General features: G+C 40.1%; 2 protein-coding genes across 4 annotated transcripts in view; both read right to left on the bottom strand.

Moving 5' to 3' along the window:
* Positions 1-145: 145 nt before the first annotated feature.
* On the bottom strand, positions 146-6,795 carry LOC145490899 (uncharacterized). Its single transcript, XM_081470050.1, has 6 exons — positions 6,390-6,795; positions 6,021-6,130; positions 5,752-5,847; positions 4,184-5,236; positions 3,043-3,913; positions 146-1,456 (listed from the first exon to the last, which is right to left on the bottom strand). The coding sequence occupies exons 1-6, from the start codon at positions 6,793-6,795 to the stop codon at positions 336-338; spliced, it is 3,657 nt and encodes a 1,218-aa protein (XP_081326176.1). The 3' UTR covers positions 146-335.
* A 3,694-nt stretch (positions 6,796-10,489) lies between these two features.
* Positions 10,490-27,833, bottom strand: part of LOC145500054 (uncharacterized) — a 28,700-nt gene continuing 11,356 nt past the window's right edge. The window contains exons 2-6 of one of the 3 annotated variants that reach the window (XM_081479557.1): positions 26,252-26,583; positions 23,994-24,145; positions 18,034-18,156; positions 17,839-17,952; positions 10,490-13,190 (exon numbers count right to left, since the gene is read on the bottom strand). In XM_081479557.1, the coding sequence (XP_081335683.1) occupies positions 13,054-13,190; positions 17,839-17,952; positions 18,034-18,103 (321 nt within the window). In that variant the 5' untranslated portion in view covers positions 18,104-18,156; positions 23,994-24,145; positions 26,252-26,583 and the 3' untranslated portion in view covers positions 10,490-13,053. Of the gene's footprint in view, positions 13,191-17,838; positions 17,953-18,033; positions 18,157-23,993; positions 26,584-27,833 lie in introns of all 3 variants that reach the window. The other 2 variants (XM_081479561.1, XM_081479566.1) reach the window with 2 other exon arrangements.

Raw genomic sequence — 27,833 nt, 5'->3', positions numbered from 1 at the left:
TAATTCTGCATAATTCTGCACACAACAGGTTGAACATTTGAATTGCACACAACAGGTTAAATTTGCCACACAGCCGTTAGTTTACGTTTGCTTCGCATCCAGTGAACATGAATTCGAGCATTTACATCCCTTCTGCGTCTTCTGCACTCGCCAGTTTCGAATATACTGAAAATCGTCAACACAAATTGGAGGAGATGCCACCAGCAGCGGCGAGCTCGAGTGACTGAAATGCGATATGTAGAACTCTGCTGTCACGCAACGCCCTCTTAAAAATTATATACGCACCGCGTTTTATAATCAGCGGATCAGTTATTCGTGAAACGTACAGGGCTCAGTTACTTGGAAGTGCAGGTACACTCCTGGACTAATTGTGTGAGTCGTGCGATGTATGGCTTTTTCCTCTTCTGAGGTGAAATGTCAGAAATATCCAGCCCAAGGTCGATGCACATGTCTCTCAGCCTATCCACTCTTAAAGTTGTGAGTGTACATTTTTGTACAAGTTCGCAGATGTTAAGATCGAAAGATACAATCGGATGCTGAATAGCCACATCTCTCATCACATTCGCACACACAGCAGATAGATGACTCTCAGCTTCGGCGGAAATTTCGTCCTCGTCGGAACTCTCCATGGCCACTTCTGAGACGTCACTGGCTTTTGCTTCGTTACCGGCGGCTGTAACTTCTAATCGCTTCTTTGCTGAAAGACGGCTAAAGAAGCCACTAATCTGCTGCGACGTGAGGACTTCATCAGGTTGAAATCGGCGTTCCCCCGCTTGGTCTCTTGCTAAGCTCATTGCTTTCGAAACTTCCTGTGGATCGCTTTTCCGTCCACTTTGCTCCCCTTTTTGAAATTGGTCAGTTAAGAATTCGGTCTGTTTCTTTGTAAAACGCACTTTTTTCTTAATTGTCTTCAGGGCCCAACCCATTGGAAGAGGCAGCAAGGCGTCACTCTTTGCTTGGACAGTAACTTGAACGTTTGGAATTTGACTGCATCCCTCCGTCAGCTTGGAAGAATATTTTCTTTTAGCTCTAACGTAGAGAGTTTCCTGTTCGAGCATCATTTGGTGTTTTCCAGTATCTAGGTGTGTCTGGAGGTTTGCAAAGCGACTGTATGCTTTTACACATCCATCCTCTGGACACGGGAAAAGCATGTCGTCTGGCTTATTTTGACCAATACTGCTTCGATCTTGGTTTTCGTTTTCAGTTGACAAATCTGCTTTGACAGAGCTTTTCTTGATATGTCGGTGTCTCACAATCTTGAACGGCGGTGCGCCACTTACATTCTGCGATGGGGGTTCTAGGATTTCCAATTTTTCGGGCTGCTTCATGACTCCTTCGAACTTTGCCCATGGCACTACTTTACCGGAACCCACATTGAATGCTCTCCACACTCGTACGCCAGTTTCATCGTACTCAAAATTGTTGAGTAAGCTTATGCCATCCCATTTGATATTAAGGTATCAGTATAACCCATTTGACCATCCGCGCGCGGTCCGCTCTGGCGTTCGTGGCTTTAACAAAAACCCATATAAACCGTATATTTACTGGAAGCTTAATAACTACAGATTATGACCGGACCTGTTTAAAACGGTAAAAATTTACCGTGTTTCGAAAATGTGAATATATTTACAAAGCTTCACGAACCCATAAATCAAGGTATACGCCCGCAAAATTTAGGTCGGAGAAAACGATTAACATGGCATCCGTTTCTTCACACATTGACCTCAAAAACCGTGTCTCAGATTTTTGGCACATGCGTTTGTTATTATTTTACAAGAGGATAAAGTTAGAAAAAGGAAAAAAATAGGACTGCCCGCGAAAAAGAGGCATAACTTTTTAATGAAAAGAGTAATCAGAATTCGCAGACACAGTTTTGTCGGCGTTCGTTCTGACAACATTCTCTCCGAATTTCAGCCAATTTGGTCCAGGGGCTGCCGACCTGGAACTCGAAATGCACGTACAACTCGCCTATTTTTTACTTTCGAGAAACAGAGAAAAAAATAAAATTCGGCGGCATCCAAGTGTTATGAGATTATCACACCAAGGGAGACACCGCAGAGGAATCAACTTTCTGTATAACAATAGGACTATGACAGTTAACATGGAACAGGTACAAATTTCCGCGACGGCGCGCGGTAAATTATTCACCAGTGAATAAACCGCTTTTTCATGTGTGAAGTCAGAATTCCAAAGTTAGTAAACGTGAAATTATCTTTTGATTTACTATATTAGCGTTCGAAATTTTACGTATCGGTTGACTAATCTTCAAAATTATGACCATGTCACTGTTAACATGCCGAAGGCCCGTAGAAGGTTCCCGAGAAAATGCAAGCGCACAAAGGGAAACGCTGGAGAGGACGCCGTAAACAGGACTACATCGACTGATGTTGATGCAAAGGCAAAGATACTGGAAGAAATGACAATAGCTGGGTAAGAAAAAAAAATGTTGCACTGCTGATTCTAATTTTGTACAATCGATCTGCCTGTCAATTTCGTCCACTTCTCTTCGTCAATCTCCTCTGCTTCGACAGTTTCTCGCAACAGTATTTTAGCGCGGCCTGCGCTCATTTCGGCTTGCTCGCTGGCTTCGTGATCGCGATCGTTGTCGCGTTCATCCAGCAATTTTTCTTGATTGTAAATCGAACCCTTTGCCGCTTTCCGCTAATTTAGCGGCCCACTCTTTGTTGAAAGTGTTTTTCGCCTTCTTTGGCCTTCCTTTAGCCGATGAAAACGGGCAAGATCGCTCTGTCTTCTTCGAAGACATCCGGCACTGATTATGGCGCGCGAATCGCGTGTCAACTCAGCATGATGTTGATGTCATGTGACTTCTTGCCTCGATAATTAATTCATTTGACAGAACTTGTCAACTCTCAATTAAGTAATTAATATGCAAAACAATCTTTCTCGCGCAATAACTAGCGGCAGATATAAGATTTTTTCGTGGAGTTTTTTTTATCTAAAAGATTACTTTAAGATTTATCCAACCGCTTAAAAAAGTAAAATTATGCAAAATTGCAAATTTTCCCCTTACTGATACCTTAAAGGTGCTTGACGGCTTGGCAGCAACATAGCTTGTTTTCACTCCTGTGGTTCCTTGGCCAGATTCAATGGCTGTTTTGAGCTGTAAAGCGTTGATGACATCATTGCCTTCGTTTACGTACCTTCCAACGTCTCCTTTGATTGTTGCTGCTTTGCGATCACATACCCCCTTTCCACCTTGAGGGTCCGAGAAGTCGTTTCTTACAACACCCACTCCTACGGCATCACCGGCCAGCTTAGCTGAGATGATTGAATTTCCGCTATGATAACAGCCAGCGTTATCTTGTTTGTAATAAGCCATTTCCAGGTCTGGAATTTCCTTTTTCAGGGTAGTGAGGCAGTCAAACATTATCGAAGCCACAGTCACACTGTCTTGGGCGCAGCTTTGAAATACGTGAACAAGTGTTTGCGATTCAAAGTGCTCAGAACCCTCTGACCGTCTTATGGCAACGCTAATGTGCCATGGCAATCCTCGCTTCGCAAACCAGTCTGACTGTGCCTCTCGATATTTTCGGGGCATATATTTCATTGCCCAGTCCTGGACTAACAGCACCGATCGGCTGTCGAGTTTGGCTAAAACTGAATGCTTCGCCTCAGCTTGGTGGACTGAACGTAGCTGATGGGCTTTCCAGCTAATGATATCATCCCTTGCCTGTTTGATAGTATGCAGCATGTCAGCTTGATCTTCTGCTGACGAGAGCGCAATTGAACACTCATCTTCTATGGTACGCATGACTTCCTCTAACTCATAACACTGCACACATGACTCATTGTGGAGGTGGTCGCAGGAGCTCCGAAATTCTGCATTGCTTGGATCACTTAGCGCATAAATTCGACAATGATCGGGAACCTCTGAGGCCTCCACTGCATGTACCTAAAAAAAGAAGTAAAATGACAACCGCGTGATTCAGTGCATATTTGCAAAGCAACGCATGCGCATCGACATTTCAGAACGATTACTTAACCGATTCTCAGCGTTGTATACATGTGTGTAAGCGTATTACAGTGAATTGCAACCTCTTGTTTCATGAATTAAGCATAAAAAAGACTTGGAGAGAAAGAAAAAGGTAGCCGTATATCATAGTAAGAAGTCTACTACATCACTTCCGCAAAGACAACGCATAATAATAAAATATGCACCCACCTTGTAGTCGCCCTTTAGGTATTGCTTCGACAAACGAAGTTGCTGCTTAATTTCCCTTGCCCATTGTTGAGTCTTGCCACAGTCAACAAGCTTGTCTACGAGTTTCTCTAAATGATCAAATGCTTCCGCTCCTTGTGCTGAAAAGTTATCAAGTCCTTGCAGAGACTTGCGAACAGATGAAGAACACACGGCCAAAACTCTCTGTAGGGTTCTCTTACTCATAGGCTCAAAGTTGGTTTCACAGCAGTATTGTTGATACTGCTGGACAATGCGCTCTGGTATCATTGTTCTGATCACATTGGGTGTTTTTATGATCTCACCAGTTGACAATTTCAGAAGTTTTTCCCCAAAAGGAACATCTTGAATTACGTGTGGACTCGTTATGAAAGAAACAAAATGTTCTAATTTTACAGGTTCAATTCTCATTCTCTTTTTCTCCTGGTTTGGAAGAGGAGCAGCTCTTCCATGTAACAGCCTGTGGCGTCGGGCAATGTTGTAGCGATAGCTAGTAACGGTTGGAATAAACTCTCTCATCTCCTTAAGGGATAACTTATCTGCCATCAAAGAGAGTATTTGTCGTCTGGTGCTCCAATGTTGCGCGTTCAAGTAGCTCTCAGCAAATGCACTAAGAAGCTCCGTCTCTTTTTCACCTCTACCTTCGACCACAACCTGACTCTCTCTGCTTACAGCATGACGATCACAAAGCTCCGTCCACAGTTCTTGCGAATTTTCAGGTGCCAGAACATCAAGCATTGCAGATATACATTGCTGAGCTTTCCGTAGGTATCTGCGTTTAGTACGCTCGTGCGCTGTATTCCACGGCACTAATAACGTGCGACGTACTGGACTGACGTCTCGAAGCTGTAAGAAGCGATTAAGCTGCTCCTGGGACTCGTTGTCTAGACTGAAGCCTTCATCACTCTCTTCGGAATCTTCCTGCGGAAAAAAAAGGCTCTGCCGTCTGGATGTGGAACCTTCTGGCAGAGATTCATCACCAACAGTTACAGGACAAGTAATGGCAGGAATATCAAAGTCACTCGCTTGTTCATCAACCTGACAAAAAAGTGAACACATTGCTTTGGATGGCTTCGAAATGAGATCAACCGTGTGCAAGCGCAGGGTGTCGTGTATAAAAGCGCAAGTCGCATGCGAGCTGGAAAGTAATAGTCGATAATTAATTTAATTGACTGGTAATCTATCCTGATATCTTCATCCAGTTACTACTCAGTATTGTTTTCCATTTGGAACATTTAGAAAAAAAGTTGAGAAGCCATATATTAATTTAAAGCCTTTATTATTTGGCTATATTTTGGGATGTGATTGGCTGTCCGGGCAGGACACGCTTTTCCAATTCTTGTGCCATGCATGTCTTGCCCAGTCGTTGACGGGCGGCAATGGCGCCGTTTTGAGGATGCGCATGCAAGTTATCCTCGACACGCCCTTCTCCCGCGCGGGTTGAACCCCTGAAAAGGGCGGAGAAGGGAGAATTCAGAGACCGCGTTAAGGTTTTTCACTTTCATTAACTATATTGGATGGAAATTTTTCATAAACACTTTGAAGAAACTCACCAAGCTTAGACCACATAGACCTTCTGTGATGTCTTCCACACCTCCTGTGGCACCCAAGTCCTGCGATTCTAAATGATTTTTTGTTTTTGCCAGGGACTGTCGACATCGTACACAAATTCTTTTAATATTTGGAGAGAAAGGATTACTTTATTCTTTTCTACTTTACACATCCCCCTTGAACAAATAGCTCTGAATGTGGCAAAAGAACAAACCTAGCCCAGGGAAAAAGCCCCACAAACCTCAAATTGATTACGCAATCTGTATTTTACCTTGTCACAAGTCAGTCTTTTACGTTCCTTTCCTTTTTTCCGAGCATTGTTGGAAGGAATTCTAATATCTGTAAAATATTTCAATTCGAGTGTTCCCCTTTTGATTAAGTCTTGAAGAAGGTGAAAATGTTGAGTAAATGCCCGTGTTTGAACAAGGTTCCGACATAAAAGTATTTGCAAAACTCCTGAAAACTCGTGAGACATAAAAATAATTTTGCTGTTAAACTTGGCGTTACTTTACGCGGCAGTGAAGTGATTTGAATTAAGGATATGAAGTTTGTGATTCCCGTCAAGTACCCTGCGTGAAATGAGAAGCTATACGGATGTTTATCCTTGCATAAAGTGAGAATAAACATTGTAATCGCTTACCTGATCCGACGGGTACGAGGTTTTTCGTAAGCTCAAAAATTTGTATTGAGTGCTGCAAACTAATTCCCCTTTCTGCTGCGGGTACTTTTTCAGATTCCTTTTTGTGACCGGAGACATCCTGAGGCACAGAACATAATCTACTAGTTCTTCTCCATCCGATTCCAAGGCTTGATCGATGCAACGGGCAAACAGTCATTTCCGAAAAATTGACGGGGTTCACGAAAATCCCGCTTCTTGCTAAGAGAAGTTCTATCTCTGTCTCAACACCTGAGAACTGTAAAAAACGCTTGTGGCTTCTGATATCCTTGCTGCACGATGACAGCGATACTGTCTGAGTGGACGGATGCCTTGCGCGTTCCTCTGCACCACAAACGCCACCAACAATATCAAGGAAAGAACAAGACATTTTTTTTCTGCTGGAGTTTAAGCAACCGTTATCTTTATTACTTTCACCGACGATTATTACGCTTTTGCTTTTTGTTTACTTTCGTTAACTGGTTACATTTGTTTCCCGTGGGAAAATTGAATCGTTATTTTCGTTCCATAAAGTTTTCACTGTACGTTTTAAATTTGTGACATTTTGTAAAGTCTGTTTCTTTGCTGTATCTTTTTTGTTCATGACGGCAATATATTTGTTTGGATTTTATTCGTGAGGCAGAATGTACTGTTAGTTGATCTCGTTACGTGACAGATTATCACATGTCACGCAGTCGACACGCAGACAGGAACCTGTGCAAATCGCTAGCGGTGCCTGCCATGTTGTACAGGATCTTTCGTGTGTGGGACGTCAAAAAAGCCGAAATTAGGATCAAAGTAGACTAAACGAAACTGGCTGGCGACACGCTATAGAAAATGACAACAACAAGTAACTTTTCAAGTTTACCCATCACCGGCTCAGTGGCTTCAGTGAGTGCGCCGGTCGGCCCCCTTTACACCAACTTGCAGAGGACAGTATTTCGAAAGTATCTTCCAAGCAGCATAATAAGGGCCTATAAAAGATTTCTAAGGTAAGGAACTATTGATGTCAAAGCAAACATAACAAGCTAAGTGCGGCTGCGACTCAAACAATGCTTTGCTTGTGTCACTGCAATGTTGATGTTGTTCATTTCAATATGGCGCCATTTGCAATTTTACCGAAGTTTGGTTGGTTGGTATATTGAAACAGTAGAAGATACCAGAAAAATGAAACGATAAATTTGAAGACCTACCTCAGAAGCCCTCGTGATAGTATTGCTGGAAATTTTGAGACACTACCACATGCATTTTTGCCACAATATATTAGGCCGGGTTTGACGTGAACTAAAAATGGCGAAGACGTCCTCTGGTAATTAACCCGTGGTTTCATCAGGAAGGACACGATACAAAAAATATCAGTATATCTTGGTAAAGGAAGGCCAACTGTATATATTTATAACTTGAGAATTCCTGCTGTCGCATTTTAGTTCATCTAAGGACGGCCTGAAAACTACATAATTTCGAGCTCGCACGCACTCATTTTCGATCATGCAATTCATTGCAGTTTATTCCCGTGAAAATGAATATTTACACAAACTAACTTCATTTCACTTTAGCTAGTACCTATAGCTACCTGTAGACAAAAAATGGGACGAAACGAATTTTTGACCATGTCCGCGATTTTTTTATTTTTCTTTGATTTTTAGAGACATCCACTCTTAAATTTTTAGCAATTTATTTTTAAAGTTTAGATTTTAAAAATCCTAGAAAAGAGAGAAAACCGGACCCAGCAGCAACCCAATCAGAGAGACCCCCAGTGACCGTTAGCTCAATTTGATGTCATTTGTAAAAATCCAATCAAGTCAGACCAATGAAATTCAGTGCTCTCCTCTGTCCATGCTTTCTCTAGAGATGCACCTTCCTTGGGTCCCACAATTCAGCACTCCTGTTTTACGTCCTTGATTGTGGAACATTTCCTGATACACTGACTGCAAAAAAGCATCTTGCCAGGCCGAAAAATGCCGAATTGATGGTGTAGTATTGTGACAAATTAAGTGAAACCCTAAAGACATGAAAAGCAAACTCTCACCTTCCTTCATGCTGTCCACCCCACTTGAGAGCAAACGGTCAACACTTCTAAGTGTCCAACTGTCCCCAGCTTGAATTACAGGATCAGATAAAGTTTCCCAGGATTTCTCAGTTGGAATATTTGAGAGGACATCAGAAACACACACCTTCTCAGAGACAGAGCTCCCACAACCCAGCAGGGACGTGATTGGCTAGATTTGAATATGACCACCTTGGTCTTGGTGTGTGTGCCACCTTCTGTCCTGGAATTAAACCATAACCTAAAAACTTTAGTAGATACATGCAAGCTCACTAGCAGTACAAATACCTAATAAAGAAAAATGGCTCTTTCCTGGTGACACAAGCACAGAAAAAAAAGAGATTGAAACCTTAAGCTAAACAGGCTGTGCTACTTAGCAAGAAAGTCCTACAAGGTTAAAAAAGCCAGTTCTGAAAAAAAAACCTATAACTTAATTGTGACGCAAATTAACTGATGAAAATGTCTAAAGGAAACCTAAGCATGCATTCAAAATATAATGACTTGCAAAACCAAGAAAGAACCAAGAAATTCATGCAAAGCAAATTAAAATATATTGATGTTCATCACCAGTCTGCATTATGAAATTCATTACCACTGTGATCATTTTTATGACGCTTAGTTAAAGTTTGTTCCTACTTAGACGAGAGCATCACGATACTGTTTCTAGATTAAAATAAAAGGAACATTAAAGAAACTAGCAAAACTTACGGTTAAAAATGCAGACTGTTGATCTAACTTTGTCTTACCTTAGATATTAAATGTTATTATAGCCAAGAATAATTGAGAAATCAAAAGTAAAATTTAAAAAAATCGGAAAACAAAAACAGCCCTAATCCAAAACAAGTCCTAGTAAATGACTTACGTGTACACGAAAATTAAATTTTGCCAATTCTAAATGGTGGTTCTCTTTTATAAAGAACCTTTTGTTTTCATATGGTTGCCCTTCAAAAACGTTTTAAGTGTTGGCTTAAGGCCAAAACATTCACCTTAATGAAACGTTTAGTACGTCTTGAATGTAATAAATGACGTCAAGTACTAGGTAAATATGACGGGTAGCAAAATAAGACTGTCATTACACCTTACAGCTAATAATTGCATCTTCTGTGGTGCTTGAAAAGTATTAATTTTCTGCCTGCCTGTGTAATTTCAATCTGAGCTAATGAGCTTGCAGATCCACCAATGTACAAAGTAAACTAATATAACCAAAGGAAGCATTAGCAATAATTTTACAAATTGTGAATGAAAAATACCTGTTAGAGTATCTTGAGATTATTCAAGTTATAATTAAAAATGCCTCCCTTGATACAACCACCATCAAGCTGCCCAAGCAAATGAAAATCGACATTGAAGGTGAATGAAAAAAGAATCACTTTTAATAACTGATTTCTTGGAATTTGCTACCAAAATACAGTGAAAACAAAGATTATTTTAAGATTTTCAAAAACTACAGTATGAGGCAGCATGATGCTGATTGTTGTTAAATATTTTACTATAAAGAAATACACTAAAATAACCAAGTAATCATTTAGCAAGCTTTCCTCTGAGCAGCGAATGGGAGGGGGACTGAGGAGTGAAGTACGTGCCAGCTATAAATTCTAAGAGTTCTCAGTTCCCCCTAACATAAATTTATCATAACTTGTAATGAAACACACTCCTTGACTGAAGCTAAATAGTGAAAAACTGGGTGTCCTGAAGCCCTCTAATATCAAATCAAATTTGCAGAAAGTTACTCAATGTAATTCCCATTTTTTCTTTTAGACTAAGAATGATACCTGGTTAGTATGTACCCAATTAAATGGGAGTTGTCAAGCAGTTATCATGACTGGCTTACTCTCTGTTTTTCCTTACTAAGTTAACCAGAACTCGGCAAATTTCTGAAGTTTGGGACTATCTTTCTTTAAGTTCAAAATTTTAGTTTCAAGGAAAATAATATTAATTTACTGTGCTTTATGTCTTTCTTTTGTTTTGTAAATAACGCGAATTTTGAATTGAAGAAATAAACTCTTGACATTTAGTTGAATGTGAGTTTGTTGTAAAAGAAAACCACTGTTCAAAGGAGTCTTGTGCTGGAACATTCAAACCTAACTCAAATGGAACAAACAAGTGCAAGTAGAGTAATATTTACAGTTCAGTGTATTCAAATCAGCCAGATGGAATGGGTGAAAAATGAAAATGATATAATTTCATGATTAACTGGTTTACTCCATGGAGTCAGAGGTCTTTACTGCAGAATGTAATTCTCTATAGGATAAGCATGCATACAACAGCAAGAAATCCCTGCGAATGAGTTGGTGGTTGGGCATGGTAAAGTGTACTATTTTATTCTTTTATGACGCAGTCATTCACTTAGAATGTAGATCTATAACAATGTTTTGTCAACCTTCTGCTAGCCCTCACCTCACCAGATGAAGACTAGCAGTAAGTAGCCAGAACATTGTCATCTACATCCCAAGGAACTACATCATGAGCAAAACAACAATGACACCTCTAACTCCAATCAACAACCGAGTTACTTATGTTCATATAACATGTACTACTTGGGTGAGAATCAGCCGGAAAATTGAATTTTTTTTTTTAAAAAAAAACACTTGTTTGAACAATGGCGGCACACACACCTACATGTAATAATCTTACTATCTTTCCCTTAATGCTCATTGCTAAAGTGACAAGACTATGACTTGCATTGATGATGTGGTTTGTATAGTTTGGACTGTTTGTAATGTTTGACTGATGCACCACGTCCAGCTAGTCAGCTGTAGTTGGTTAGTTCAAGTATGAGAGGCAGTCTCTTCTTAGCCTGTCATGTAATTTGGTTTTAAGTCTACCATGAAGAACTGGTGTCAGGTCTCTGACGTCTTAGTGCATCTATTTTGTAGTGGTAGTTGGTCATGTTCACAATACTGGTAGCACTTTGATAGCATGTCAATGTGTTGTTGAGTTGTTCAGGTGAAGGTGCAGGTAGTAGTTGGTGTCAGATGTTGTCAGTTTCAATCCATCTGCTAGTCAGGTTTGTGTTGGTTCTGTTTGCAGGAAAATTAAATTTGTTGGTTGGTTTGTTAAGGTCATAAGTAAGTCACTTACGAGGTGCAAGTAGTCGTTGATGCACTGGCTCTGTTTCAAGTTAGTTTATTGGTTGGTTTGTTGTAGTCATGAATAACATTTGTAAGGTGATAGTAGTTCCAGCATCAGATTTTGTCAGTTTTAATCCAGCTGAAGTCTGTACATGCCCATGTATTGTCGGTCTGTCAAATCTACACTGGTTCTGTTTGAAGTTCAAGTATGTTTGTTAGTTTGTTTAGGTCATGAACAAGTCATTTGTAAGGTGCAGGCAGTTCTTGGCATCAGATATTCACAGTTTCAATCCACCTATGTTCTGTCAAATCTATGCTGGTTAGAACTGTTTGAAGTTCAAGTTTGTTTGCTGGTTGGTGGAGGTCATGAATAAGTCATTTGTAAGGTGAAGGTAGAGGGTTTGTCAGTTGTAATCCATCTAATATGTACATGTACAAGTATTGTTAGTCAATTAAATTTGCACTAGTTCTGTTTGAAGTTGTCAGTCTCAAACTAATTGTTAGTGGGCAAATCTTCACTGTTTCTGTTTGATGTTAAAGTTTGTTGGTTTGTTTGATGAGGTCATGAATAAGTCATCTGAATGGTGCAGGTAGTCATCTTTGCATCAGCTGTACAATGTAACATGTTCCTTTTGAAATTAATGTTCGTTAGTTGCTTTGTTGAGGTAGTTGTTTGTGAGGTGCAAGTAGTTTGGGATGGCAGTATGTTTTTGTTAGTCTCAATTTGTCTAATTATGTACAAGTAGAAGCATTGTTAGTTGGCCGAATCTACACTGGTTCTGTTACATGTTGGTTTGTTGATGTCATCCCACCATACAAATGCAAGTAGTCTGCCAAATGTTTATTACAAAAGCCTAGTCAAAGACTACAAAGCTAAAATTAAAGCAATAAGCAGGTTATCTGAACTGGGGTTGTGGAACAACAGCTGGGTGAAAAACCTCCCCGTATGTCCTCTTGCCCCTAGGAGGAAAACCCCGGGCCAGCTGTACCCCATGTTCAAAGGCCTCCTGGGCTGGGCCTAGTAAATACATAGACAGACAAGAGACTACATGTACTTATAAATGAATCAAATTTGTTACACTGTATATTTATGTCTTTAGAATGGATTCTAGAAATAGCCAAAAATACTATTTCTTGCAACCATCTTTAGAGAACATACTGATCTCTTCATGTATATGTATGTGTGGCATGATATATTTTCAGAAGAGTTCATTTTGTGGATTTAAGGTTTTAGCTTAGTTTGTAATTCAAAAAGCCCCTATAATTTCTAGCCAAAGGTAAAAGAATACATGTCCTCCAATGCAGATTAGATCAATTTTACATATTTTGCATGTAATTCAGAAGAAAATCTGCTTTGTTGCATTAATTTCATATCAGTATTCTGCCAATTAAAATTTGAAAGAAAATCACAAAATTTACCAAAATGGAAGTCTCTAAAACAGCCCTTATCATGCCATATGTACTGTATTACATTGGTGTCCTATTAGTTAAATATTCTACTTTCTTTCAATTATTACCGTCTTACTATTTATTACACCATAAACTTTGTTGTCATCTTATCTTGAAGACCAATCTTTAAGCATCCTCTTCTGTGTCTTAAACCTGTTGCCCACGTTCTAGTCCCTCCAGGTCCAGGCTGTCTCTTCATTATCCCTGCTGTCTGACATACTGCAATGACACAAGCAAAATGATAAGGGGACTGAGTATTTTGTGAGTTGTGGAGATGCAAGCTGGAGTGTCAAGTTGCAGGTTGCAAGTTGCAAGTTACTAGTTGGAAGACTCGGGTTGTGAGTTGTGAGTTGCGAGTTGCATACCTGATTCTAGGCTTCTGGACGGGGAGAGAAGGGCCGGGATAGACTACAAGCTATGGCTGTTGTCAAGCTCGCATGGCTCAGCAAAGTTCAGGTTGTAATGTCCAAAACTGAACAGAGAAAACTTTTGGCAAGCTGAGCCGCCTGATCATCCAACGATCTAAAGCAGCCCCAATGAAATTAAAAAAAAAATTATAAATCTCCTTATTCTTTGATAGGGCTTCCTACATGTAAGTAACAGTCTTTGTTTGGAACTGGCCAAGTTTGCGTACAAAATTTTCCATTTTTGGTTAAACAGTAACACATACACTATTTTTGGATGATTTTTTCCTGTGAATTTTGCAGATCTCTTTGCTTTTTATGTGTTTATGTAATTCAACTGAATATTATGCAGTAAAGGACATAGCAGTTCTTAGAGAGAATTGCCTTAGTTACTTCCTTGAAAAAATCTACCCGACTAACTCTGGTGAAGGAGTGGAAGATCAAGGGGGACACTAAACACAACTACCAAAGTCAACTTATACAATCTTCAAGGAAAGGAACTTGTGCAGGTTTTTGCAATTGGCCTTCCAACCATCTTTGTAACCAATCTTAAACACTGGGAATTTATTTTAGCTACTTTGTTGGGGCACATCACATTGGCTTCCATCGTGGAAGAAAAGCTAGGAAAAGAACAAAAAAGGCCTGTGTGCAGAATGTTATTGGCCAAAAGCTGCATTCCCGTGAGAGTTTCTAACATTTTCCCACAGATAAGAGAAAGAGTAGACCTACATGTGCATTGCATCTTGATCTGATATTGAAATTATCAACATTCGGATCGTGCAATTATTACAAATTCAGATTTAGATTACTTAGCTTGTATACTGTGGAGATTGATTAGTACTGAATAGCATTAAGGTTTAAAGCTATTTTATGTACAGTAGTAGTGATTTGTCCTTGTTTTTGAAATTGCCCCTATTTCAGCCTTTTCTAACAGTACATTACAGCAATACATATCTACAAAATATTCCTGAAAAATAAATAAAATAAATATTAAATACCCAGGTTCGATTCCTGGCTGAACCACATTTTGCACTCATTTCTTTAGTTGTGTAATTTCTGTTCCTTCTTAACTTTATTTGTATTTACTTGACAGATAACACTCTAACTGGGAATAGGGTGGTGATCCTCGGGAAATGAAGCAATCAGTTGCTCAAAATCCTCTCCCCAACCTTACTCCTCATTAATTGCCACAGGGGGACTGGGCCGTGCATCATCAATTGATCGGGGGGTAGTGAGGTGATCCTGATTGCAGAAAAATGTGATGTACGTCTCCTCAGACCTAGCCACATTAAGGTCAATTATCGGCCACGTTGCCGGCATGGTTGGTTCAATGGCCGAGTGGTTTAGGCATCCAACCGGTAATCTGGACACCCAGGTTCGATTCCTTGCTGAACCACATTTTTCACTCATTTCTTTAGTTGTTTAATTTCTGTTCCTTCTTAACTTCATTTATAAATGAAATAATAGAAGTGAGATCAATATCGGATTTCTTCCAGGCTGTGCACTGGTGTAAAGGCAATTTGTTAATTTCTTAACAAACCGCTCTTACGCCACTGCAAGACAACAAGTCTGGGAAGAACAAATATTACCGTGAATTCTGAAAGTAACGCGTTCCCCCCCCCCCCCCCCCCCGAAAATAGCGACTCCCCAAAAGTAACGTTAATTTTTCCCTTCCTATTGAGCCCCAAAAGTAATGGTCCCCCCGAAAGTAACAGCCCTTTGAAGAAGTCACTAAAAGAGAAAGTCTCTGTCCTCATGCAGATGGAACAGCCTGAGTGCAGGACTGAACCGTGACTTGAAGAACTCTCTGTGATTTTATTTCGAACTTGACTTAATTTTTCTTCAAACTATGATTTAGCAACTGTGTTTGTCTAGCAGCAGAGTCAAATGATATACTGTGGGGTTATCAGTTGTATTGCGATGTAATGCGACAAGTATACTTTCGATTCACCCTACGGTACCAATCAGTTTGGGGCCTTTTTCTGTTTATACAGTCTGCTTAGTTTATGAGGGTAGTTGGAAACATACATCAACGGAAGGTTTAATTTCTTAGTTACATGTCTGCTTTGCCTGAAACGACTGTTACTGCACAAACGTTTTTTGAACATCCAAAAGTAACAGGGGCTGTTACTTTCGGAATTCTATGGTATGTCCAGTAGCAGAGTTACTGTGTCTATTACATTCACAGTATTTTAAATACTAGGCCAATTTCCTGCCAACTGAAGACTTTTATTAAACCAACAAAAAGATTTTTTGTCGCCTTCAGCAGGGTTCTCATTGAGTGCCGGCAGCCAACTAAAAAAAACAGCTCCTTCGATTTCTGAGCAGCCTACTTTTTATGAAATAAAACACATGTAAGAAGACATGATTGATCATGATTTTAAAAGGCATGTAAGTTGCAAAGAGTAACCTAGGGAAAACACAGGGTTTTTTTAATGTGACTGAAACTTGACTGTCTTTGTCTCAGGACAGTCAAGGCTGACGCTATAGATGGGGCATGAGGTCAGGGTGTGGTGTAGCTTAATATTCTCGACATTTTGACCTTTTCCAAATCTTTCTCATAAGTATCTCCAAAAGAATAAGTAAAACAGCATTTGACAGAGCCTCCCAAATTCAAAATCCCTAGAGGCATGTCCCTTCAAGACTCGAATTGGTGTCAGCCATCTACTTTGTGAAACTAGCCTTCAACTCCCTAAATTAATGAGTCCCCTGTTCAGCTTGTACAAATGATTCATTAAGAGATTTAACTTTTTCTTTTCCTTCAAGATGAATAGCCTAGTTTCGAATTGTTTGTGCGTGAAAGCCTGGTAAATATTTTAGAGCATCAGGACGAGGCTCAGGGGAATAAAGACACGACAAAGGCACTTATTTTGAAAGCAAAACAGGTGAAAATGAGGTATAACCGTGTTGTGCCATTTCCGTGTGCAAAAGCAATTCCAAAAAGGGACCAGACCTCAACTTTTTTGAACGAGAAAAAGCTTCGAAAGAAATGGAGCCCCTTTTACCAGCGAGCTGACAAGGAGTTTCAGTCTACTGTGAACCTATACATTAAGTTCTCAGCATCTTGACACCAAAGACCTTGTGTGGGATAAAAAAGAAACCTGAAGTCTGGAATATTAGTGAAGCTATGGGTTCAAAACTGAAGCGAAAGTGGATGGGGAAGTGATTTTCACATAGTTAAATGAAATTTAACATAGTTAACGACTAGGAGCTAGTCTGTTCAGTAGCATTTTTATAGGCGGTTGTTAATGTCTTGGCCGTCAGTGAGCGTTTGGTTAGCGTTTGGTGCGTTCTGTAGCGTTTGATATAGTTCAATGTAATTTTCCATAGTTTATGACCAGGAGTGAGTCTGGTCAGAAGCGTTTTTGTAGGCGTTTGTTAGTGCCTTGGCCATCTGTTAACGTTTGTTTAGCGTTTGGTGCGTTCTGTAGCGTTTGCAACAGTCATACGGTCGTGAGAGCCCTGGGGCTGACATTTTCCAGCGGTATTTTTGGTTAGTGCATGTGTGGTCGTCCCATGTGCTCGCAGTGTGTTCATCACTCTGTTAGTGTGGCGTTGTGGACTGAATTATAGTTTAGCGGTTCTCGGCTTTACCTCCCTATCCACCCCTCTTTTCAGCATTTTTTTTTCCACCAATACCATCTGGCTTGAGTGTGACGGGTGCCTGTAGGGGGCTTGGCGCGGGGGGCTCGTGGCTTGGTTATGGGTTGGGCAGGCCAGTCGAGTGTTCTGGCGCCTTGGGGATGTGACTGCAGTTGTAGCCCCCGGGCTTTGTAGGCACCTTCCTTCCACTAGCGACTTAGGCGTTAACTCCCGGCAGGGTGATCTTTGATTTGATCAAGTCGTCCTGTAGCTCTGTTTCTTTATCAACTTTTGGCAGCTTCATTTTGACTGCATTTTTGCAAAGCTCCAGCAGTTCAGCCGTTTTCCTTTTCTTTCCATCCACAGCTATCTGAATGTCTCTCACCTTTAGGAAGTTCTGTAGCTCTGGGACTTTCATACTCACAAACGAAGAACTTTCATTGTCCGCCATCTCAATGAGTTATTCCCCTGAGCCTTGTCTCGATGCTCCAAAATAGTTACCAGGTTTTCACGTACAAACAATTCGAAACTAGGCTGATGAATTAGGTTGGCATGGCAGAGCTCAATATGTGCAGAAAAATTTTCACCACATTCAAACCCAAACTTCGTGGAGCAATGTACGCTTGCACTGGTATACAACAGTCATAACCTATAGACTAGGCCAAGCTTCTGCTGTCCCTACCTGTCCCTCCCTTCCCGTCCGTCAGCACAGAATCCGGTATGCAACTTGCAACTCACAACTCCAACCTTACACTCACAACTAACAACTTCAATGCGCAACTCCACAACTTGAAATCTTCCCTCACCAAATGATCCAATGTAAGTTATCCCAAAATCAAATCTAAGCTTTAGACACCAAGAAAGATCATAGAATTTCTTACTAGTTGTTTGGCATCCTCTTCTGTGTCTGGCTTGTTGCCAATTGTCTAGTCCTTCAAGGTTTATGCTGTCTTGTGATGCACTCTGTCTTGTGAAGATCCGTACTGTCTGGTATCCTGTGATGAAACAAGCAAAATGATAAATTATTCCGGAATCCAATCCAAACTATGGACACCAAGAAAGAGAAAATTTCTTACCAGATGTTTGGCATTCTCTTCTCTGTCTGGCTTGTTGCCAGTTTTTGTAGTCTTTCCAATCCACGTCCATGTTGTCTTGTGATGCTCTCTCTCTAGTGATGAACTCTGCTCTCTAGCATCCTGATGAAACAAACACAATGATAAATACTCTAGTATACAATCTTATGCCTAAACAGTGACACCATGAAAAATAGAATTTCTTACAAGCTGTTTGGGTTTAATTTTCTGGCTCACTGCATCGTCTTATCAAAACCCTGAAATGCAGGTATATTTCGGTGCTTTGAGAGTAGCCAAGTACATACATGTATCTTTCGTAAATGTTTACAACTTTGAATCACAATTGGAATTAAGCCTGATTACCTAATTCCTCTAGTTAACTTATTTTTTCCATTTCTATTTGTTTGGTGCAAAAAATATGTTGACCTGAGTTCTTGTTTAAATCACAGCTTGACTGGTCCCAGGTCCTAACCCCCACAGTTTTTGACTCAACCAGAAATGAAATTTCCCGATTTCAGATAGCTAAAACACGGAGAAAAAACAACAATATACAATTTCATTTTTTGATTTCCATATCACGATCTTGTGTAGATTCCATTCAAATAAAAAATTATCTGTCATAGACACTTTAAGCCTTGAGTAACAGGATATTATATAGTGTTAGAACATGAAGAAATTGTTAGTAGCAAGCTAGTTTTAGTCAGTTGCACACAAGCCTTCACACTAGAAGTTGCTCTGAAGCCAGTCCTACCCAGGTCAAGTCTCAATCAACCTCCAGTGCTTGTTGCTTTCACCTTTTCTTTCTTTTTTGAGAAATTTGCCTGTGTATCCAATTGCATTTTGTCTGTTGTTTCCATAACAAGACCAAAACCTAACCTGGCCACATTTTTCAATAGTTGGAAGGATGAAAAACAAATATTTTTAGGCCATTTTTTGATAAGAGTGAGAGCAGCTTATATACAGCATATCAAGATAATAGAGGCACTACTGGCTGATCCAACAAAGAAATTGGAAGAATTGGCAAAAAATATACATACAGAAACAAGTCAAGTTCTCCTAGGAGTTCAGCAAAAGCACAACCAAAACAAGAGGAGAGACCAAGAGAGGAAAGGCCAGCAAGCTACAGCTCTGGTGGAACTTTGCCTAGTAAATTGATTATCATCAATACAGTGATGAAACCAATAGCTGGGCAGATGTACATGAGAGTTCTAAATTTCAGAGGAAGATGTTTGGCTAAAAGCAAGAACTCCAATTGGAGTACTACATGTGGTTGATCATATTGAAAATTCAACTATGAAGGTAGAAGTTTCAAGGATCTCTGTGGAGTAATGTCTGAGTACATCCAAAACAGAGCCACCAAAGACAGGTAAATGTCCTGTGGAGCTAACAGGTGTAAACTGTACCCCTGAAGAGAGATAGAGCAGTTCAAGCAGTTACTTTTCAAACATGTATGTGGCTGGTTTCATTCAGGATGGTGATGATCTGGAAGAAAGACTGGATAGAGTCCTGACATGCCTCAAAGAATATGGTTTGAAGTTGAAGCCTTTAAGTGCTGCTTCCTAAGAGAGAAAGAGAGAGTCGCATACAGTGGACACCATCTATCTGCCAACAGTGTGTCTCCAGACCCTGACCAGAAGGCAGCAGTACAAGCGTGGAAAGTGGCAAACAATGTGAAAGAGCTCAGGTCAATCCTTTGATTTGCCGGCTACTAGAGATGCTTTGTCAAAGGATTTACCAAAATAGCAGGACCACTGCAAGAGTTTGTCAATTCCTGTTTGCATGAATTGAAAACAAACAAGCACCTTGCCATTCTATTAACCAACAAAACATAATATTTGATGAACTCCATCAAAAGCTAACCACAGCACTAGTCCTTGCATTTCCAGACATCAGCAAGCCCCTCTGACTGACACAAGTCAAGAAGATCTTCCCCCTCTTTTTTTAATTTATCTAGCTCTGACTGTTTAGACACCAAATCCATCTGGGAGCCAGTGTTGTTTAAAATTGTGATGTCTAGCTCCGCCAACTGGTTTTCTAAATTCTCAATATATAATCTTGTGGCCCTAGCTTTATTTTTTGTGAATGGAAAAATAATGCCTCTCAATTCCATCTTGATTAATTCCCAACTTAAGCATTCATCTACAACCTCACCATATTTGACTCTAATAATAATTGGATAACTGTTTTCAATTAGCCTTATAAACCCTTGATCTTTCAACGGAGAGTTATTGAACTTCCAAAGGCTCAGGCTGTGCTTATTTTGGGCCACTTTTACTCCCAACCTGACCACTCTGTGATCAGGAGCTACTGAAATAATATTGATAATAATTTTGTGATAAGAAAGTAATCAATTCTTGACTTCATTTTAAGTGCCTTAGATGAATATAAGTGTAAAAATTCCCATTTAAGTCAAGGTCTTGGAGCTGTGCTATTCAAAAGCATGATGGTAAATACCAAGTGATCACCTATGCCAGGACATAATTCATGGTGAGACACATATATGATTTGCGTTTATTTACTGCCGTTTGCTTGCATTTAGCATTTATATACTGTGTTTGCTTGCGGTTAGCACTTATTTACTGCTGTTTGCTTGCGGTTAGCATTTATTTACTGTTGTTTGCTTGTGGTTAGTACAGTATAGTACAGATTTTATTAGTACTTCCCAAGGGGGCTTTTCACCCGGGGGGGGGGGGGGGTACTCCCATAGGTGTGTGCTGCGAAGGGTCTTAAACCCTGACCCTATTTAAGGATGAATCAAACGAAAATTGACACCCTATTTAAGGCCCAAACCCGAAAAATGAGACAATTTATAATGATACAATTTAGGCACCCTATCTAAGGATCACACCGGGACACTATGCCAACAGGGGAAAAAATGATACCCTATTTAAGGATCGAGAACCTCAAAAAACCATACCCTATCCTGCAGCACATACCTATATAGCCCATATAGGGGAGTACCCCCCCCCCCTCCCGGGGGCTTTTCAGTACTATTACTACTAAATAAGTTCCATTAAAATTAAAATGAAATAAATCAACGTACCAAGCTTTAAAGGGGTGAAGGGGAAGGCGACTAAATGAGTCCTAACATGAATTATATGCCCCTATGCCAGTCCTAGACTGTGGCCGACAGAATAAAACATGGACAACTATAGTTCAATGAAACTGGAAAGGCGGCTGTGAAACAGGTTACCCAAGATGGTATGCCTTTGGTTGAGGTCAAGTGCAAAGTAGCATTAAGGGCTATTGATAATGAACTCAAAAGGAATCTTCCACAAGTGGAAAAGAGGCTTCCAGAACAGACTCAAAAACAGAGTCCAAGTACCCCAGAGGTTTCTATAAACCCATCATTTCCTCAGTACTCAAAGAAGAAGTTAACTGGAATGCTGACTGATGACCCATCAATAAAGAGTTCCTGAAATATTGGAGAGCAAACAAGAAACTGAACACAAGAGAGAGAGAGGATGCAAATTGTCAACAGAAACCTACAGCTTATCAAAACAGTGGTACCATATCGAAAGGAAAGACGGTTTATTATGGTGAGAATCCACAATTACTCCATGGGTGATGTGAAACACCTAGTTCTTCTGCACATACTGAAAAAGAAAGGTCTTAAAAGCTTTCATGTACAATGACAACAGGCATCAAGGCAGTGAAAGAGGTCTACAACTCATAAGAACTTCCTTCTACTGGCCAAAAGTGCTTACTGATGTTGAAACGTGGATCAAACATCATGCACGTTGTACACTGGCTAAGATGCCACACCCATGAATTTGGACTCCTATTGGAAGTTTTCTAGCAGCTCAATTACTAGAAGTCTTTGCCATTGACTTCACTATTCTAGAACCCCCTTCAGATGGTTGCAAAAATGTACTCATCATGACAGATGTATTTACAAAGTTCATCCATGTAGTTCTTACCAAAGATCAGAGAAAATCCACCACAGCAAAGGTACAGGGCAAGGAATGGTTCCTGCAATATGGCACACTAAAGTGAATACACTCTGACCAGGGTAGAAACTTTGAAAGTAACCTCATCCATGAGCTCTGTCATATTTATGGGATCAAGAGGTCGAATGGAAAATGCCCCTTGTGAGTAGTTTAATTGTTCAATGTACATGTATGACCTATTGAGGATGCTACCCAATGAGAAGAAGTGGCCAGAACACCTTCTTGAGCTCCTGTATGCATATAATGCAACCCCCTATGCATCAACAGGATACACACCTTTCTAGCTCCTATTTGGCAGAGAACCACAATTGCCAGTTGACATACTTCCAGGAGGGAAGGACCAAAACAAAGAGAGCCTACCAGGAAATGTAAGTGACTGGTTGATCATGACCAACCACCAACCTCACCTGAGAGATGCATACCAAAAAGTAGGCGCCAGTAAAGAGAAGATCAGTAGATCAACAACACAGTTCATAACACAACTAAATGACCTTCGATGCGAGAGACTTTAGGAATAAGAATACAAAGCACGAGGGAAGCTCAATACAGGAGAGCTGCACAAGTACATAAAAGAAGTACTGCTGAAAATAAACTCTGTCATGGCCTCATCTGTCTCCTTGACATTACAAAATGATGATTTCCCTGTGGCTAACACATCACTTTCCTCAAAAAAGGTAAAACAGCACTATTTAAAAAAATTCTCTCTAGGGTGAAGTTGTTCTGGGCTTCTCACATAACTCTATGGCAGGGTCTGAAATTGCGCTTTCCTGGTCACCAATGCGACTAAAAATTTTGCTCTGGTGACCAGAATTTCACAACTGGTCGCCAGCGGGCGATTAACTATTTCATGCCACGAAAATTATACAATAACTTTGATTTTCAGCCAAATCGATTAAAATAAAATTCAAAGCCGCCTGCCAATTGGGCACTTACTTTTTACCTTCCTGCTGCTTTTGAAGTATGAAACTGATTTTCTTCATTATAAAGCTACCACAATGTTTCACAGCTACGATCAGTGCGAAGCTTTGCCACCATGTTTTTTCAGCAGTTTCCCATAACATACGTATTGCAGGCGCAAGAGGCCACGTGCGTTCTTTTGCCATAAATGTTTATTCAGGCAATTTCGTGTCCAAAGATGTTCTGAAATCTTTCCGTAATTTATTACAAGGTGGAGATGGAACATCCATGAAGAAATTAGTTGAAGATTTAGATATTCTCTGGGCGTCAAAAGGCGGAAAAGTAGATCTGTCAAAGTAGTCAAAAGATGATTTGCGCACTGGTTTGATTCCTAATTACATCAATTGCAAATATTTTGCCGGCAAGCCCATGGCGCCCAAAAATTTTGGTTTCTGTTTCACTGCAAAGGAAAAATTTTATTGACACTTTCTGGCGACCACATTTTTCTATATGGCGACTGAAAAAAAACTTTCAGTCGCCAGTTGGCGCCTGCCTTAAAAAGTTAATTTCGGACCCTGTATGGCGAGTGCTGTATCAATGTAGCCATGATACTACAAATCTTATAGAAAGCACTGAAGGATCCACATGAAAACCGGTTAAGGCTGATATGGCTTTCCTCTCTAAATATACACTACTTTTAGCAATTTCCTTGATCTAAACAGAAACTTGTCAGCAATTATTTTTCTAATAATTATAGCCACGATGAGAACATTTTAAACAGAAAATCACTGACCTTGCATAATGTAATCATTATTATTACAATAAACCATCAATAAGTGAAAGCACTAGGTTATCAAACTGACAAAAGTTTAAATGTCAACTGAAAAATGCAGGGCATTCTTTCCCATCAACTGTGAGTGTTTGGCTAGAATGGATTTAACTTGATATCAGTGATACAATTTTTTTTGCATTTAAGACTTTTTTGCACCGTACTAATCATGCCTTCCAAACCCGTGTTATACAACTTTCAGCCCCTCCAATTCTCCCGTCTATACACAATATAGGTCAATCTATTTGCCTACAAACACCAATTGAGTCTTATGCAGTTTTACCTGTTTTTTTTTTCAAGCCATCCATTAGTTTGTGTGTGGTTGTTGTGCTTCCCACATACAGTGTATGTCTGTGGGTGTGGCTTTGGAACATACATGTAGGTTGTCCACTCGCTTCTTTGTTACTCTATACAAGTAAATGAATGCTTCCTTGCACACCTGTAAGTTGAAGAACGATATGGAAGAAATAAGATGGTCTGGATGGGGTAAACTGATAGCTGAGAACTGGAACTGTTAGTTGAGATGGTTGAATTATGCATGGATGTCCTTAAACTTTTTGTTAGGTATGGGTTATTTTACTCCCTTTATCCAACTAGGCTACATCATTGCCATAGTTATTCACACCTCTCACTCAATAACAGTCTTTGAAAATGCCTGTTCTATGCATACGCTAAGAATGTAATACCATTGATGCATTATGCATTTTGGTCTTCTGCAAAGTTCTGCCAAATCGTTTGGCACTTACTGGAATATACTTTGTAATGTTCAGGAAGTTTTGAAAGAGATCAGAAGCACTGGAATGCTCCTCAGAAATCTTGGTAAGGTAAAAGTAACTAAGATCTGGTAAAACTGATAGCCAAGAAATGGCCAATATTTTAACTGACAACAGAGAATCAAGCAACCCCATCAGGACCCAACACGTAAGTAAGGAGACATGCAAATGTTCAATTAAACTAATTGAAATCTCTCAAATCTTCAACTGAATAACTTCTTTTAATTTTCCAGCTAACTGATATTTCAAAAGAAGAAAGCGATTGTTTTTCTAATAGCATCTATAGAGCTAACAAGCTTTTGTATGGGGCAGGGTCGTTAGCCCTATGCCCAACCCCTAACCTGGAAAACCAGGAGATCACATTCTAACCTTCAACCTGTTCGGCATGGGTGACCCTACTAGGAGTGCAAGACTCCAGCTGACATAGCCCTACGGGTCATAGAGACATGCAAACTGCCCTGCCAGGATAAGGTGCTGACCCCAATTAGAGCAGCATCAGCAAGGATGTGTGATGTCAGGATTCTTACTCTTATTGGCCATGGATTGAATCATGAGAAAGACAGGAGCGGATAAGAAAAGAGGGATACAATGGAATTTCACAGCAGTGCTGGAGGACCTTGATTTTGCAGACAACATCGCACTACTGTCATCCAAGTTTAATGACTTGTATGAGAAGACTGAGAGATTGAGAGAGGAAGCAGGCAGAACAGACCTTAAACTAAATGCGAGAAAATTTAAGACACTGAGGACTGAGTGCTAGTAACAGAGAGAATATCGTGGTGAATGGTGAAGAAGTGGAATATGTAGAGGAGTTTGTATACCTTGGAGCTACTGTATAACATTACTGTAGACAAAGAAGGTAGAGGTAGTAAAGATATTGCGACAAACTGCAGAAGGCATGTGGTGCATTCCAGAAACTTTGGAAGATGCGGGCAGCCAGGGGAATAGGAAAAAGAACCAAGATACACCTATTCAAGACTTGAGTTTGACCGACCTGCTATATGGCTGTGAAATGTGGAAGATTCTAATATTCTATGTATTAAGCAAAATAAAATGGTTGTTGTTGCTGTTGTTAGATTACAAAGGCTGACAAAAGGAAACTGAACAGTTTCCATTGCCAATGCCTGAGATGAATACTGAGGATTACTGTAGATGGAGGGAGAGAATGACCAACAAGAGAGTGGTTGAAATGGCAGAGACAAATGACATACCAGTAAGCTGCGATGTAAGGCGTAGAAAGTGGAACTGGTTACAACACGTACTCAGGAGAGAGGGTATTAATGACTGCTTCACAACATTGGGATGGACATCAGAAGGGCAAAGGGAAAGAGGGAGACCCTAGACCATTTGGAGAAAGACTGTGGAGAAAGAAAGGAACATGGACAGGTGGAAGAGCTGAAATGCAACCAAGACAGTGCCGCAAAACAGACAGTGTTGGGATGAGAGCATGATGGCCTTATGCCCCTACAGGTGCAAAGAGAAAAGATGGTGATGATGATGATCTATAAAGTTGTTTTTAACTGAGTGTCAAAAGTAATCAAGCGATTGCTTTGGTTTTGGTTTTACTACAGTTTGAGATTGGCTGGTAAGTAATTCATTTGGTTTTAATTTTTCTACACATGTAAAGTTCAAATTGAATGGTTCTAATTTGACCTTCATGAGATCAACTCCAATTACACAGCAAATAGGCCTGGAGAACCAATCGCAATTGAGACTTTTGTTATAGATATGACTGTTGGTGTACTTGGAAAGGCACATACATGTACATGTACCTGAATTCTGGTAAGGTCAGACCCTTGTACATAGTATTCATAAGCCAGAGAATGCTTCCTTTCCTTTCCTTGCTTTCACCAGCTCCTAGGCATTCTGGTTGTTTTCCGATGACCAGTCCTCTAAGGAACACATTCTGTAGGCTGTGGTCACCTAAACCATTGAGTGTTTGAAGAATGTGGTCTCTCTCTCTCTCTCTCTGGCTCACTTCATTGAAGCATTTACCTTTGCAGGTACAAGCTGGGACAGTCTCTCAGGCTGGATGTTTATTCCTTTACAATCGGTAAATTCCTCTCCATGTGCAAAAGCAATTCTTCTTGCAGTCCTTGTCCACCTGAGAATTAAAAAAAGGAAAAATAGTAATTACCAAGAATGTAAAGCTTTTTGCAGAATTCCAATATTTCAATAAATAAATTAAGGTTACCATGCAACTTAAATAAGGGGTTCTTCAATCAAAAAGGCTGTATTGCGCTGTCCGAGTTAAATCACAGATACATGTACCTTAAACCAGATACCATAAATTCTCGAATTAGTGCCCAGGTTGCTTATTTCAAATTTAGAAGAAGACAGGGTGGGCTTCTTCGAGGGGGTACGCTTATTCGATTTTCCCAAATCGATGCCTGGTCCACAAGATCACTTTTAGTGCAGAGTGCACTATTGGGATGGTTTTGGGGGCTGCCTGCCACTAAGGCATTAAGGCGCTACGGCTCTATGGCACTAAGGTGTTAACTTTAATGTTTGTTTTATTAATTAATTTCAATTAATTAATTAGTCTAGAAGCAAGGAAGTGGTGGGGGTGAGGTGAAAAAGGTACATGTGTACTCTACGTAAAACATGTTTCATCCACGTTAGTTGGATATGAACATCACAAGCTATATATTTGTTTCAGGTAACGCCTTGCTCTCCTTGTGGTACCATTCTCTTTAGACCAAAACTAATTTGCTCTAAACGCATGCGCAAATTAGTTAGCGTTCATAGCTTCTATATTAGGTGGAGGATACATTGCATATGGAATCATGCACAAATGTTGACTAGTTTTCCTTATGGTAGAACTCAACATGTAAGACAAACGCATTCTAGCATCGTTAGTGTTATACACTATGTTTCCATGTGGTATTTTATGTCACGTCATGTGACCATGGACGGCAGTTATTTTTCAGGTAGTGCCACTTGCCCCTTTTTATTGCAAAAGTGAAACGTTACTGTGGCTGTGTTGCTTTTAGAATTACACACAGGTCGGTTCAACAAATATCATCTGCTGTTTTCAATCTACAATAGTGTATTTGTCAGGGTTCAAATGTATTACTTCTCCTTAATGGCTTGTTTATTTCTTGCCTTAATTGCATCTATAAGAGAGACCAAAAAGTTCCCAAGTTGGTGGCTTTAATACTCTGCAAATTGTAAATTTGTGACAAAAGAAACCAGGAAAGTGCTCAAATATTGCTGCAGACTCCATGGCACCTAATGAAAGTGCAAATTAGCTTAATCAGTCTTTGAGGAGACTCGTTTATATTGGTCAAGTAGTGCTGTTCACCTTCAATACTTTTCGTTGAAACGCTTCTCAGCCATCAATATCGTTGTGTA

The sequence above is a fragment of the Orbicella franksi genome, chromosome 1 (assembly GCF_964199315.1).
Source record: "Orbicella franksi chromosome 1, jaOrbFran1.1, whole genome shotgun sequence".
Classification (NCBI taxonomy): domain Eukaryota; kingdom Metazoa; phylum Cnidaria; class Anthozoa; order Scleractinia; family Merulinidae; genus Orbicella; species Orbicella franksi.
Note: the sequence above shows the minus strand (reverse complement) of the source record. Positions and strands in the feature narration are given on the sequence as shown.

Excerpts from the sequence above, each read along its gene's own strand:
- LOC145490899 (XM_081470050.1), bottom strand. The coding sequence starts at position 6,795 with ATGTCTTGTTCTTTCCTTGATATTGTTGGTGGCGTTTGTGGTGCAGAG. Across the intron at positions 3,914-4,183 it reads ACCTAAAGGGCGACTACAAG|GTACATGCAGTGGAGGCCTC; the intron begins GTGGGTGCATAT and ends TTCTTTTTTTAG. Across the intron at positions 1,457-3,042 it reads TGCCAAGCCGTCAAGCACCT|TTAATATCAAATGGGATGGC; the intron begins TTAAGGTATCAG and ends TATACTGATACC.